Source organism: Micropterus salmoides, unplaced genomic scaffold (assembly GCF_014851395.1).
Source record: "Micropterus salmoides isolate LMB-PRFRI ecotype aquatic unplaced genomic scaffold, ASM1485139v1 Ms_hic_scaffold_12, whole genome shotgun sequence".
Taxonomy (NCBI): Eukaryota; Metazoa; Chordata; class Actinopteri; order Centrarchiformes; family Centrarchidae; genus Micropterus; species Micropterus salmoides.
This window is the reverse complement of record NW_024040263.1, coordinates 35,462,352-35,478,783: the sequence shown is the minus strand read 5'-3', so window position 1 is coordinate 35,478,783 and position 16,432 is coordinate 35,462,352. Positions and strand designations below refer to the sequence as shown.

Below are 16,432 nucleotides of genomic sequence, written 5' to 3'. Positions count from 1 at the left end.
CATGTCAGCCTCAACTAAACCTTCACCATGCCACTTTAATTTTATACAGTTGCCGTATTTGGCCCAGATTACAAACAAAAAAAAAAGCCTCAATACAGACGTTTTATGAAAAATATTTATTGATTTTTCCACATCAAGCCATTTTCAAAACTGTAAATTTTATTTGCCAGACAATCTCTTCCTCTCTTTTTTCCAGTCCCCTCCTCCACTTATCTCCTCTCACCTCAACCCCCCCACGTCAGCAGTGCATTTGTAAAAATGTACAGACAAATAGGAAATTCTTGTACAAAACACTTGTACATAAAAGATTTTTGAACATAGTTTGGCGTGAGGATCTCTCCGGCACAGAAATTATGGTATTTATTTCCCACAACATCCAGACCAGGTTAAGTGTTTTAGCCCAGTCCAGGTTAGCAAACACGGATCCAGCCTCCTGCTGTTCCAGCTGAAATTCAGTTAGATTTTGCACTTGTAAAACACACACAACTTTTGAACATCCATGCTATGTTTCAGTCCATGAACCCGTTGTACTCTGCACACAACTTTCGTCCAGGATAACAAATACAGTCTTGGCCTCCCGCTGTTCCAGCTGAAATTCAGTTCGGTTTTGCACTTGTAAACTTGTTAAACACTTGACAAAAAACAACTTCTGAACATCCATGCTATGTTTCAGTACATGAACCCGTTGTACTCTGCACACATGTCTATGCCATGTTTCAGTTCATTAAATTGTTTACTGCTGTCCTGCTCTCTTCACGCTCTTTTCTCCTCATCCTCTCCCTCCTGCCACCATCCCTATCCGGAGCCAGATGAAGCCATCTTTTGATGGTGGAATCTATTTCTTGGTCCGTGGCCCCAGATGTCAGACGGTTACGCCTCACAGCAGCTAAAAAAAAAAAAAAAAACACACACAATTAACTTGTGACTACAGGATTTTAAAGGACAGAGTACAATATGAACCAGTAATGGCTGCCTATGGCTTTCTACTTAAACTGATCTGCAAAATTATGGTCTCTGCATGTAGATATCACACCAGAATGTCTGTCAAAAGGGCGTTGGTTCAGTTTAAGGGAATTTTTCTTTTAAAGCAACCAGCCATTCTCAATTTCCCCTGCCCGAATCAATTATCTCTAAATAAGTCCTATTGTATCTATTCCAATAAAAGATAAATCACGGTATTTCCTCTCCTCTGCTCATCACCTCACCCGTCTTCTCTTCCTCTACTGTCCTCTAATGACCCTTCTCCTGTCCACCCCTACCCTCATCTCTCTTCCTGTCTTCTCCTTTCAGCTCCTTCACTTTTCTCACCTGCTTCCTTTCCTCTACTTTCCTTCACATTTCCTCATCTTGTCCATCCCTGCTTTCCTTCCTTCCTTCTTAAGACCCTGAACTATCAAGTTAGATAACTGTTAATGGTTCTTAAACATATACATGCCAATGTTGGTATGAAGGCCAACTTACCAATCACAACATCTCTTATCTGTAGGCGCTGAAAGCCAATCTTTCCATTTATTCCTCTCATGTTGATATTCTTCGCCAAGGAGTTTGTAATCATTGCGTGCATAATCCTCCAAACACACTCACGAATGTCAGTCCCCCCTTTGAGAGCCAGCGTGTTCACCTGAAATCATATTTCTTAATTAGTTTTTTCCCCCCAGCAATGGTTTCATATTTACGTATTTTAAGTAATGGATAGAATGTATAGCATAAGTAAGTGGTGTTCCTGTAGCTAGCTGCTTAGTTTTGATGGATTTACTTATCATGGCAACCTTTAAGTTTCAGGCAACAAGGAAGAATGTTGTTTCAACATAAAAAAAGTACAGTTTTGCAACAAACACTTGTAGCATACATTTATGATTATGGCAGTTGACGGAAAATAAATTTAAGGCTGGTTTTGTCCTTTAAAGTTAGTTTTAAAATATATAAACCCACATGAAAAACATGTTACACTGTGCTTAAGCAGGGTACCCCCAAGATTGTCCGAATTAAATTTAAGACTTTTAAAGACCTTTGTAATACCACTTAGAATGAAATTTAATGCCAATTTAACAGCCATACTGGCAAAAGTATGAAGGATATAATGGAAAATCAGTATGGATTTTACCAGGTACTTAAATTTTAATATACATTTGTGCACACTCCACGATCACACTAAACTTTAAGATTAGTTCAGTAGTTGATAGATTATTTTTAATGAATAAGAGACAGCAGCAAAGGTTGTTGCCTGTTTAAGACCTGGTGGCCTAATTGTTAAAGAAACAGTAATATTATTCAGGAAACTCAGATCAAACAGCTGATCAGTCTCTGTTGATAAACTTTAGGGAAAAGTTTGACATTTCAACTCTGGCGGGCGCGTGAGACGAGCCGCGACAGTTTCACGGGATTCGTGCCAGCTACACAGAAGCCGTTGCCATGGTTACCTCGTGGAGTGCTTGTTTGCCTGAGTGCAGAGCGACCACGCGGATCAAAGCCGTCTGAAAAGGCCTTACAAACCTTGTCGCAACCATTCACAAAAAATTAATTTAAAACTTGCCAAAACATAAGGACTTAAAAAGCTACCATTCATACAGCAAAGTGTAGGCTATATAGTCTAGGTGATTGATCAATCGACAACAAAGTCAAAGTAAACATTAGATAGCCTATAACAAGCAATAATCAAAACATACCCAATTTATCCGATCTTACTGTCAACTTAGTGTTGTTCAGAAATAATACAGCTACTTACTAGTTACTTAGCATATACTCCTTAAAAAAGTAATATTAGCTACTCTCTTTTACTGGGTGATTAACGCCACTCTCACCGCATGAGTCCAAGCATCACTGGCAGCGGCCGGAGTTTCTTTCTGAGTTTCACGTTGCTGTGTTGCTTTAGCTGATGCTTCAATTAGCTTAAGTATAAATGCAGAATTGTTCGCGGTCAAAAACTTTTTGCTGGTCGCACAAGGTTTACAACGGACGGCAATGTTCTTTGCATCTTAGACTGTGACACAATAATGGCAATAAAGTTATTTACAGCGGTCGAAAATACCTCTCTCTGCCTGTTCTCCACTTTTCCTTTAGCTTCTTGGCTAACAGCTGACTTGAAATGCAGAAGGGCCGGTGCCACTGAGCTGCAGCGCGGTCGCACATTCACGACAGGGATGGTGCGTTCAGTAGCGCAGTGTTATTTGGATTAGTAACTGTAATAATATAACTGTTTTGGAAGTAGTAATCCCTTACATTACTCTTTACCCGGAAAAGTAATATTGCAGTATTACTGCCCAACACGTTACGTACTACTGATGCGCGAGAGCGACTGTGGTACACACTGTACAGGAAGAAAACTTTACACATGTCAGCCTGTAGATGTCCTCAAATCCTTTCCATTTCACTCAGTGAGCTCCTGTTTAAATTGTTTTTATTACAGATCTGCATGATTCATGCGGGTCATATTTTCAGGTCGGAAAATCAGGAATTCCGGATTAATCCAGAAAAATCACATCCCTGATATTTAAATAGTATTTCCTTTTTTGTTTTTGTATATAGTGTTTTGATCATAAAAAATTAAATGCTTTTTTATTACTTTTAAATCCCTGCGGGTACCTGGTCAGGTTTTCATGAGAGAATTTAAGGAAAATAAAAGCTAGCCAGCTAAGTAGGAAATATGTCACTGTATTTGATATGCCAACATACCAACTGTTTCTGGAGGTCAGGAATACTCTGCAGTTGTTCCTCCAGGTTCTGAAGAGAACTGACGTCTTTGACGGGCAACAAATTTCGATCCAGGCCTATCTCTGCCTCATCAGTCGCTTTCATACCCTGTAGGGTCTTAAAGATGATGCGCAGTTGGTCCATCATCATTTCCTGTTTTGTTAATATACTACGCAGAAGGGCTAAGAAGAAAACAAGCAAGAAAGATAGATTAGAAACAGTATAAAACTAGTTAAGCCACCGAACTGATAGTCTTATCTGACCTCTGTTAGTCATCTGTGTATACTTAATGTTGGAAGTCTTATTTTCCTCATTATCTGAAGAAACCATTTAGCCAAATAAAGAATTCATACAATGTAACAAACATCATTGAATACTCACAAGTTTGCAGACTGGATGTCTGCTCCCTGGTCTGGTGTGCCTCGGGGTGCCTTGATGGGAGTATAGATCGTTCGGTGTGCCTCGGCGACCGGCGGCTCTCGGTGCTGGTGTGACAGCTTGAAGGAAACTTGGAAGTACAGGAGTGCTGACTTGGGCTTGGCTCAGGACTGCTGTTGCCACTTGGTGGGAAGTCAGGACTGCTGTTGCCACTTGGCTGGAGGTTCTGGCCTTGCTTCCCTGGCTTTAATGTAGGAGTTTTGTACTGCCTAGGGATCTTTGGAGCATTGGGCAATGTGACTTTCAGGGTGCTTTCCATCTCTTCATCGTCTTCCCCAGGGAAAAGAATATTCTTGCGTCTAAAAACACATTTAATAATTTTAAGAAACAGTATGTGTGCGCGAGTGCATGCATATTGACTACCAGCTATATACAGCGTGCTAGTCTCGAAAATCCAGCTGCTTATAACATTAACTTAGCTCTCCTTATTAGCTAGGCTCCTTACATGCTTGCTAATAATAATAATAATTTGTGCAGCTGTGTTCCATGAGGGAGAGAGGGAGAGAGAGAGGGTACAGGTGAGTGAGAGAGAGAGAGGGACGAGTGAGAGAAAGTGCTGCATTAATGCGCTACGGCGCTCTGCAATCAAATACGATTTTAAATAGGCTTAGTAAAAAATAATCTAAAATCAATGTGTGGCAGTCAGCGTTGATATTGTGGCGGGCCGCCACAAATAAATGAACGTACGGGAAACACTGCTGCAGATTTATAAAAAAACAAAAAACATACATTCTTTTTCTTTTAAATTTAATTGGCAAGTCCCCTCCGTCACTTCCAAGGTCAGTGTGATCGACAGCCTGAGGTAGTTTAAGCCTTGCTTCATTGTAGTCATCTAGAAAAACAAAATACAGGGGAAAAAAAGTAAATTTAAGTGATATTATGATCCATCATTAGATCAATTTAAAAGGTAGAGGTGATAACACTTAACTTACGTGATGTGAAGATAATTCTGGCCTTATGGGGCATCCATCCATCTCCAGGACATTCTTGAGATTTTACAGCTTTTGCCACATCAATTTTATTTGGAGGCCACATACACTCTCCATTTTCTATCCAGACTGAAGGCACAACTTCAACCTCATTTGTGTTGTCAAAGACAACAATATGAAACATCTGAAAATAAGCAACCATGACTACATAAATTCCATAGCCAACTAAAATACAAGAGCAACTTCAGGGTTACTAGTTTCAATGCAAGAGTGGAACAACAACAAATCTGTTTCGAAATGGTAATCTTACATACTTCTGTAGCTTCTTTTCAATCATAAAACACTTGATATTGGTGGAGAGGTTGGAAACCACATAAATTTCCAACTCTTTTGAGTCAATTGGATATTTAAAGAAATGTTCCACCTGTTTATATTCATTACCCACAAGGTACACAATTCCTTTATCCTCAACAATGTTTCGGACTAAAACAAACTTGTTATCGACTTTGATACAAGAATCTCTCTCATTGGGCTTCACAACTATATCATCAATAGCCAATACTTTAAATTGACGAACATGTTGTGAGAAGCACTCTGGCACTGGCCCGCCCATATGCTCTTTATCCAGTTTTTGAGTTGCCTCTTTAACATCTGGACTGTAGCTGCCATTTTCCATTTCTGATAATCTGCGTAACACCTGAGTCAAAGGATTGCATGGCCCCCGAACCAATTTTTTAAGTTTTCCTAAGAAATTTTCATAGGGAAATGCTGATATAAGATCTAAATTGCCATGTATTTTGACATCTTCACTGAGATGCAACAGACCATGAATATTGTAAACCCAAAACTCTTCACCATAAAGCTGTCCAAAGTGTTCAAAAAATGAAACCAGCAGAGTGTGAGCAAGGTCGTTCATCTCCATACAATATTTTGGACTTGCCAAAATATACACACCTACTGACAAAAGCATGAAGTTGTCATAGATCTGAGGTTTTAAAACACCCCTCAGCACAACCGGACCAGTGTATAACAAGAATTGGCGGAATTCTGTGGCTTTCCACCTACATCGTTCAGCCAGTGCCCGTGGCCTTCGAGCAAACTCACTGGGAATGTAATTTTTCAGAGCAAGAAGTCTATCCGTAACCATGGAAGCTAGACTAGATGAAATGCGACAGCGCAAAGGACCAGTGGTGCTGATCCACAAATCTAAGAGACGCCTCATTACACCCAGACAAACCAGGTGCATATAATCGTATGGGAAACAAGCCACCATGTCAATGCCAACATCTGCAAGAGGTGAGTGATGGATGTGATGTTCCTCATCTACTGCTTGCCTAAAACTGTCATCCGTTCTGCGCCTTGCATTGACCTCAGGAAATGTCATTCGATTAGATTTGCGGACACCCGTTTGGTGACACTTGTCACACCCATGGTATCCAGTGTGTGACTTCACACCTCTTATGAAGGCTCGGGCTGGGGTATCGCACACAACAGAAACAACATTCACAAAGAAGGTTTTCTGCTTGAACAGAAACCCACTTTTCAACATTTTCAACTCTTGAACCAGATTATGAAGATACTCGGCCAACGAATTTGGCTTAGAAGTACCACAAAACAGTCCGATCAACATTGGTTTCTTGGTGTATCTTTGCAACATACCAAGAATTGGCCAAAACTGTGTACTAGTACTCTTGCAAAGCGGCAGACCATCAAAATTCAACTACAGTTTAAAAGCATGTCCGTCTGGCACTGTAGACCACACTTTATCTAGAATTTTCCTGATAGAATTCAGAATTCCACAATAGTGGAACACACCACCAGCTACACTGTTAATGTTGTAGCATGTTTTTGTTTTCAGCAGTGTTCGTCCATCCTTTGGCAGAGAGGGATGGTAGATTTTGAGAATGCTGAGAAGCGCTGACAGAGCTATTAGAGAAATACCAAATTCAACTGCCCAATCTGCCAGAGAGCTCCGCAAATCACCATCACTATGACTGCACTGTTCTCCAAGATCAGGCAGATCCTCAACAGAAGCTACAGTCTCTTCATATACTTCCTTTTCCTCAACATGAAGACACTGATCACTTTCTTCATCACTAAATAGCATCTCAGATTCTTCTGAATCATCAACACAATCACCTAACTCTAAATTGGCATCCACCATCCCTCCCCTATCCAGCTCATTTTCAATCAGTTTACTGACTGTCTTTAATGCCCTTCTTCGTGCATTGCCCCTATCATTGTACATCCACGCCTTTTCCATACCGTGACTTTCCTCAAACTTTTGTCCTTCAACCTGAAACAGACAAAGAAGAATATACCAAATTACAATTTTTTTTATGTTATATATTTATTTAGCTTAAAATGAGAATGAAATATCAATGACAAGAGCTAAGCTATTCTGCAATTAAATATAGATTACATTAGGGTGTTCGATTATTGCAAAAGTCATAATCACAATTAATCTGGTAAATATTGAGATCACAATTATTTAAAACAATTACTGCCTTCGGGAACATCCTGCATTTATTGAACTTTTAAAATTGAATTCTTTTTTCTTTTTTAAATAATAATGCATTAAGCCAAAATCCCAAATAGCCCAAATAAGAAATAGTAATCCAATAACGTTAGTATTAAAAGACAGCAAGCAGTGTTTCCCCAGGTTGAGGATGGGCCATTGATGGGGCTTCATGTCTGTGTGTATTAACGTCAGTCAACCTTACACACGCAGCAGAGCAGGTGACATATGAACTACTCGAGCTGAACTAATTATTTCAAAATTATTTCAAGATTAGTGACACTGCATTGATATAGATAATCTTGTAATACGTAAAATATTTTTTCTGCGTGTTTGAAATTTAAAGGAGAGCTGCACGGCCATGGCGTGATGGTTGCACGCGCATCTCCAAATGCCGCTAAATTCAAAAATCCTGCCGTTACTTTTCAAAACTACATTAAGTTAACGTTAGCTAATCTATATCAAGGCATATCACTTAGCTTGAAAGAATACCATTCTCTAATGTTATCTAAATTTAATTGCAAAATAGGTTAACCAAAAATAGCACTTTTCACAAGCTTACTCGGAAATAACATCTTTTTAATAGCCTATGACGATTAGCTAGCTAGCTAACGTTAGCTTATACCTAGCCTAGCCCCATCCTTACAGTAACATTCAAGCTAGACTCCCGACCTCTCCCGAATGTTAGCTTTGTGAGCTAACAGCAAATGTAATAACTAAAACAGTAACGTTTTCATAAACATGAAATTATTGTTTCTCACTCACCACTTCTTTGCTGGCTTGTAGCCACAGTGCTCTGGGCAACTTGCTATTCCCCAAACTAGTCCGTGACAGTGAGTGCAGTGAGTCAGCACTCTCTCTTTTTTCTTGGTAGTCTCGACCGTTGGCTCGTTCCAGTGACGTCCCTGTCCACGGCCCTGGTGCAGCCTACACTGAGTGGATACGTTGATAAATTCAATTGATTGACATCAGAACGTTAACGCCTACTATTTCCAGGGCCTTGTTTCAGAATTTAAATTCCCATTAGTTTTTCCTTTTCAGAAGATCACCATTTCAAGACGGCTTGAATGGAGCTAAATCCCTACAGGATCATGACATTATTTGAATTAATTCCTAACAAAAAATAAATAAATCTTAAAACGGTTTTTTTACTGGCAAGGTACAAAAATAGTGGAGGAGGTGTCTAGATTTTGTATTTTAAAAAAGAAAAAAAAAACTCATCATGGGCCTAATTTTTTTAAATTTGTTTGTTTACAAATACAAGTCATGGAAGTATGCTTTTAAATAATTATTAGCACCTTACTCAAAAATATCTGAAATTAAACTGTGGGACAAGACCGGTCATACATCTGTGGCCCACATTTCTAATTTGACATCTGGGCCAAATACAACGCTCAACAACTGGCCCATATCTTGTTTGCCGCCTTAAAGGCGGTGCCATTGTCTGCCACACCTGGGCCATGTTCGGTTCATATGCCTTATGCCAGTGCCGACTCAGTGCCAGCAGTGCCAGCTTTAAGCCAAATCTGGGCCAAATGTCACTGCTATGTGGGTTGCTTGCTTGGTGAAAGCAGATTTAGCTAAGGTCCGCTCTTGTTTCAGTTGCTTGACTGTCTTCCCAAGAGTTTCCTTTGCCATGGTGAAAAAGTTTCCAGTCAATTCTTCCTTTGCGTTGACAGCTTGACTTCAGGCCTTTTATCCTTATTCTCACTGCCACCCTTGGTTATCAACTGTCAAGTTCTGTGTGTTTTTAATTGATTACAGCTCAGCCCAAACTTGAAAACTGCTTTTCTCTCTGAAGAACGCAAAGGACAACTCAATCTTTTCACTTCTTGATTCTTTATTTTCTTTGAGATGGTTTGATAGACCAGTGATGGAATAATATGGTATAGTTTCTTGAATGTGACTTGATAGATCAGTGTGGGGCAGTAGGTATAGGTTGATAACCTTTCAAATGCACAAACCAAAACGTGAATTAGTTACAGATAAGTCATGAATCAGTCACACATAAATCACAATACCACTTTCTCACAGAAGTAATAAATAAATGCTATTGAACCTTCAAACCAAACTAAACACGATCCTTAAATCTAACCTAGGATTTTAACAAGAAAATACCAATCCCATAATTAAACTCATGCACATGTTACTTCTATCAAGTTCAACATTCACATAACAAATCCCTATTACTTATTTTAAATTGCAAATTACAATCCAAGCAGAACCTGAACATTTAAAACTCAATATATTCAAACACAGTCAATCATAAATTGTCCTACCAGTTGCGTCTTTGAGTGATCAGGAGCTGTAATCATAGTGTCCTTTTCCAGGAATAAATGAGAGAACCAACCGAACTCTCTACAAACATTTCAATGCCATGCTCTCTCTGTGGGTGCGCAGGCAAATATAGTCCCAAAAGCTACTTCCCCAAAAGTTGGTTCCACCAACTTTTGTTGCATGATTGCCCCCTGCAGTTTGGGAGTGCCCTGAGAGCCCTGGGTGAATCTAGGCTTGGATTGCTCAGTACAACTAAAGCAAAGTAACCATAAATTGACACAACACTCATAGAGACGCTCTGGGACGGACCGGAAGTGCTAGTTAGCTAGCGCTAGTTTAGTTAGTATCTAAACCTATGTCACTGACTTTATGCGTGTCGACCGGCTAATCTGCGCTCACGGCCGATGTGCTAACGTAGCGTAAAATCCTCACGCTTTGTCACGCTGTCTGAAAGCTTCAGTTATGACGCATTGAGATGAGAATGTGATGGTCATCTACAGGATCTGGGATCAGATACAGTCCAGATGAGGTTCAGGACTACGTCTATGCTGGTCTTTGGTTTCTGGGCTCACTGTAACTCCGGGCCGGTCCTCCTGCAGACCTGCTGAAGCTGTTTAAGAAATGATTTAATCAAGAAATCTGAAATGATGACGAGTCAGAAAAGCATTGCAGATATCGTTCACGTAAATCAAGTCAGAGAGCTGCTCTGTTATATAACCGGAGCATCAGGATGGCGTCCAGCCAGGTGTCTGCAGGGACGTAACATCACTTCCTGTCTTCTTCTTCTTGTCTGCTGGAGGCTTCAGTCAGGAAACATCAGCATGTTGGACTGGGTGTTCTTCGTCATGTCATTAAAGTGAAACAGCATGAAAGAAGCAGCTGCGTGACCTCTGAACCTGTTTCACTTTGGTCTCTGCGCTGAATTTGTTTTTATTAAATAAACCAGAATCTCACGTCCGATTCCTGACTTCTATCTTTGTTTTTATTTCATGACAGAAGAAACAAGTTCAAAACGTTCGGCTGAAACGTTTTCATCCCTTCGGTTGGAGGAGTCTCTGATGACAACAGGAAGTGTTTCTAATAACCTTTTCTGCTGAGACATCACCTGCCTGTGAGGCTGAACTCAGGGCAGAAAGTCTCTCTCTATTAATCGACATTCATTCTTTAGTTTACATGAGTGCTAGATTCTGAGGTACTTGTACTTTACCTGAGTATTTCCATTGCTACTTTATACTTCTACTCCACTACGTTTATCTGAAGTCTCTGCACACCTGCACAGGTGTCTCCCAGCAGGGAGCAGCGCTGCAACCATTGGACAAATAAACACCTGTAGTCGGACTGGACTTTGCTCTGACAACTACGCTGTTTACTCACAGGAGGAGCTCGGAGTTAACTGCTTTTATTAAATTAGCTTTTTACTTTAGTTTTTGGGATTTCAACATTGATTTATCTTCACTGGAGCTTCTCAGCAGCTTCTGTGCACATCCGGTTCCACTGTCGATGTTAGCGTCGTTAGCTCTGTCAGACTACGACTACATATTTATATAAACAAAACTGACAAATAGACAAAACTGGACATTACTTGGAGAAAAGAAAGTGAGGAGGTTGAACTACCGGGTGAGTTCAGAAAACGTGTCTGTAACTTTATTCCAGCTGTCGTTGGTTAGCATAGCATAGCCCTGATCGATCCAAACTCCATTCAGAAAACAAACATTTTAGAAGTTGTTGTCCTGCTGACAGACCTGACAAAGCATGAGAACCTTTACTCCTGCAGGAGTACTTTTACTCTGCAGGAGTACTTTTACACTGCAGGAGTACTTTTACTCTGCAGGAGTACTTTTACTCCTGCAGGAGTACTTTTACACTGCAGGAGTACTTTTACACTGCAGGAGTACTTTTACTTCTCATACTTTACAGTTTAGACCTGACACACACATTTGTCCCATAAATCAAGCTTTGAGCTGAAACAGAGTGTTTGTGTCTCAGAGAGTTCCTGTTCTGACCTCAGTCAGAGTTTGGACTGAAACAGCTGTAAGTTCTGGTAAAACGCTTTAGTTGAATGCAAGTAAACTCCACAGCAGAGCCGACTCCTCCGAACAGCTGCATCCTGTGATGTGATGACACGCCACTGGTTACCATGGCAACACAACACCCCGTGTGTGTTGTTACCTAACCAGTCTCAGTGGATCCAGGATCAGCGTTTCCACATCATGTAGTCAGAATGTTAGAGAGCCGTGTGTGTGTGTGTGTGTGTGTGATACTGTGTGTGTGTGTGTGTGTGTTACTGTGTGTGTTACTGTGTGTGTTACTGTGTGTGTTACTGTGTGTGTGTGTGATACTGTGTGTGTTACTGTGTGTGTTACTGTGTGTGTGTGTGTGTGTGTGATACTGTGTGTGTGTGTGTGTGTGTTACTCTGTGTGTGTGTGATACTGTGTGTGTGTGTGTGTGTGTGTTACTGTGTGTGTTACTGTGTGTGTTACTGTGTGTGTGTGTGATACTGTGTGTGTTACTGTGTGTGTTACTGTGTGTGTGTGTGTGTGTGTGATACTGTGTGTGTGTGTGTGTGTGTTACTCTGTGTGTGTGTGATACTGTGTGTGTGTGTGTGTGTGTTACTCTGTGTGTGTGTGATACTGTGTGTGTGTGTGATAACGTCAGTGTGCCTGGAAGCTGCTGCAGTGTGAAGCCTGTTTCCCAGAAGTCACGACCTAAAATGGAAACAGAAAGTGATGAAACACTGAAACTTCCTGTCTAACTGAAATAAAGACTTTTTAAATGCTGAAACTGAAAAATGTTTTGGAAAATGTCCATTTTGAGTTTTTCAGGTTCAGGTTCTTTTTCCCGCTCTGCTGCATCAGCTCTTCTTCATGGCGGGGGGGCAGTGGATAAGACACATGCCTTTGGTGTGAGAGACCCGGGTTTGAATCCACTGTGACCCGCCCACCAGCGTGTCCCTGAGCAGGACTCTGAATGCCTCGCTGCTCCAGAGGCGTGCGACCTCTGACATGTAGCCGCTGTCGGTCAGCTACATGAATAGTTATAATTATATCATAATTAAAACTCTCTGAGCGTCCTGAGGAGGCCGACTGCTGGGACCTGGATTCCTGCAGGCAGACCAGCTCAGGACCTGGACTCATCCCTGCAGGGACGTGCTGCTGAACACCTTCAGAGCCTGGTTTAGCTTCGTCCTGCTGAAATAAGAAGAAGACGCCGTCTGCTTGGCAGTATGTGTCGCTCTGAACCTTTATGGTTGGCGGTGCCTTCACACCGCGCACCCCTAGACCATGCTGTACTCTGAGAACCAGCTGGATGGCCCACCCCTCTTTAGTCCCGAGGATGCAGCGACTAACCCTCAGGACTGCTTACCTCTTGTCCTCAGTCCATCTTTAATGAGCTCGGCCCACAGGAGCTAGTTCTGGTTCTGGTTTATAGACGTCTCCATGGTGGACTTTCAGCTTGTATTTGTGGACAAGAGACGAGTTCACAGGTGATGGTTTGTGTTCCTCAGTCCAGGCGGAGACGTCCACGACCGAATCAGGTCTGATGCCGTCTGAGGGCCAGGTCTCAACCATCGGGCCCTGGTCTTCAGCCTGGACCCTTGATTTCTTCTGATTCTCTAGTGACTACATGTAGTAGTAGTGTTGTACAAGCTGTAGACGAGGGATTCAGAGTCTATACAAGTGAGAAATATTCTTCTGAAGTCGTTGGAAAGGGGCAGGACTCATGATCAGGTGTCCTTCTCAGGAGGCCTGGTTCTGTTCTGGACGGGAAACCTTCCTGAGCTGAGCAGCACCATAAATAAAGAAAAAAGCTGCATGTTTTTCACTGTTTCATGGAGGAGGAGGTCCTGGGGTTCCACGTGGTCTCCTGTGTCTCCTCAGGAGGGTCCAGGTCCATTTTAAAGTTCCCAATGATCCCTGGGAGGTTTCCAGAGAGGTACCTGGATCCTTGAGGGGGTCTTTAGTGTGTCCCTATAGAGCATGAGGGGCTTAGAGGGGTTTTAAAGCTTTCAGGAGAACCCAGGTGTCTCAGCAAACCTTTAAGAGGGTCTGTGTGAAGCTTTGGGAGCAGAGCAGGACCTGGAGTCCTCTACAGGATCTGAATTACAGGTGAACAGAGACAGGTGAGAAGGGTAGACTAAAGCTTCCTCCAGGTTTCACAGGATCAGATCCGGATCAGATCAGAGGGTGTTGAGGCGCCCCCATGTGGCCGATTGGTTTATTCCTACATAATAAATCACCACAGAGAAGAGATTTATACTAACACTAATAATAAAGTACTACTGTAGTACTGATGCTGCTGAAACTCCTGCTAACATGACTGTATGACTGTTTGTATTTCAGTACAGTTTTGAGGTACTTATACTGTACTTGTAGTATTTTCATGTCATACTATTTAATACTTCACCACATGTACCCGACGGCTGCAGTCACAGATTACAGATTACTGTGTTAAAATACTATGAAGTATTAAATACTCACTCCGTTATACCGCCTCCATTATACTTCCACACTTTGAGCCACGATTTTAAAATGCAGGGTTTTTACTTGTAACACAGTATTTTAATACTGCAGTACTTTTACTTAAATAAAGGATCTGAGTAATTTTTACTTTTCACAGAATTACTGATCACTTGTGCTGCTGGGCGAGCGGGGCACAACCTAACACATTTTGGTTTGGACTAAAAAATGTAAAAAATATTTGAGTTTGATAAATCATATTTTTACGCAAGCACACACACACAAACACACACACACACACACATCTCTGCTATGAATGAACACTTGAAGTTTGTTTCTAGGACCTACCGTTCTTATACAATTGCGCTGAATGTCGACTTACCCCAGGGGCGGGGTTAGTTGTAACACTTGCTAGAAAAGTCTGTCCATTTAATAAAATTGTATCTGATTAAATTTAATTATATCTATAGGTGAACTGTTTATGGAAATATATATGACAGATATCCACACATCCATCTAACCTTCAACCAACCATCCATCGTGAGTCGATAAATAGATGGATTGATATTTGTAGATATTATCTCTTTCCATCCATGATAATATCTCTCATATAAGGAAAGAGAGACGTCTTTCCATCTAACTCCTGGTCTATCATGCATGGACCAATGGATAGATGGATTATATCCACACATCAAAATATAAATAAACATTGACAGGGGGTTACAAATGACCCTGCTCTGGTGATTCGTCTTTAAGCCTCACTGACAGTTGCCAGTAGTTGGTCAGGTGTTTCAAAACTGTACTACATTTTAGGCAAAAAGACAGGTATTAAGATAATCCATGATTGGATTCAGTGAAAATAAATTTCCTTTTATGCCGTGAAAATACTCTTCCCTGTGTGTCTCGACGAAAACAAGTCCAAACTCTCTAAAAATTGTCGAGAGACCGGTTCCAGATCTGCTCGGGGGCCTGCGCCTGCTGGTAACGTCACATAAAGTGATGAAGTGGCTAATTGTGATTGGGGGTCCTCGGATCAACTATGGAGGCCCCAGAGCCGTTAAATAATCTTATCTTAGTTAAATAATCTTATCTTAGTTAAATAATCTTATTTAACGGCTCTGGGAGAACTTATACAATGAAATGCAGCTCTACTTAATAAACGGGACTTAACACAGCCTGACATTAGCTGTGTATTAATGGTACAACGCTAATGTTAGCTGCCAATCACGTTAAGCTAACGGTAGCTAACTTAAGCTGCTCTGACAAACTACATAGTGCCCCGGTTATAAATGTAGGTATCAGATCTGCTCGGGGTCTTTATTAAATATTTTTGCTTTTATTTCACGTTTGCTTTGGCAATATGGAAATAGCATACACACACACACGTTAGCGGATCGGCAGCTAACATTAGAGTCGTAACACTAAGTCACCCAAAACTAGTATCGGTAAACACTTCGACATACAGCCAATCACATTATGTGACGTTACCAGCAGGCGCAGGCCCCCGAGCAGATGGTGACTTGCAACCCGATGGAGCATTATCGCCACCTACTGTATCGTAGTTACATCTGGCTCAATCCTTGTGTCCAGTCCAGTCTGTTGTAGAAAAGATGAGATGTGTTTAAACACCATCTTTCCGGAGTTATTTGAGAAAATAGTTTTAATGTCCATTTGTTTCATTCCTTCATGTTCCAGTCCGTTTCTTAAAGCCAGTCTTTCGTTGAGTATTTAGTGCACTCAAGCAGCACATGCTCCACAGTTTCTGCTTGACTGCAGGCTTCACAAGCTAACGAGCAGAGTGCTAAACTAAAACATCGCTGACCGGCAGAATGTGGCAGATGAATGTTTTCCAACAAGGTGCAGAGATGCATTTAACTTAACCCAGTCTGATTCTGCTGAATTGACTCTCTCTGCTCTTCCCCACTTTCTGCTCAGTCTTTTATAAAGGTCTTCCTTTATTTCCTTTATCCCATAAACTCTGCCACTGCATCTCACATATGCTTTGATCTCTGCTTTGCTAACTGGCACTGCCGCCTCTACCTGATTTACTTTCAACCCATTTTTTGCTAAAGGCTCGGCCATCTCGGGCCCTTGGATGCCAATGTGTGCTGGCACCCATAA

At 41.3% G+C, this 16,432-nt stretch overlaps 1 protein-coding gene across 1 annotated transcript; it reads right to left on the bottom strand.

Annotated features, from left to right (window-relative positions):
* Window positions 1–209: 209 nt before the first annotated feature.
* On the bottom strand, window positions 210–11,183 carry LOC119899937. Its single transcript, XM_038714761.1, has 9 exons — window positions 9,855–11,183; window positions 8,341–8,507; window positions 7,323–7,353; window positions 5,061–5,241; window positions 4,858–4,960; window positions 4,072–4,427; window positions 3,673–3,872; window positions 1,462–1,621; window positions 210–886 (listed from the first exon to the last, which is right to left on the bottom strand). Exons 1-9 carry the CDS (start codon window positions 9,888–9,890, stop codon window positions 717–719), a joined length of 1,404 nt encoding a protein of 467 aa, XP_038570689.1. The 5' UTR covers window positions 9,891–11,183; the 3' UTR covers window positions 210–716.
* Window positions 11,184–16,432: the final 5,249 nt, after the last annotated feature.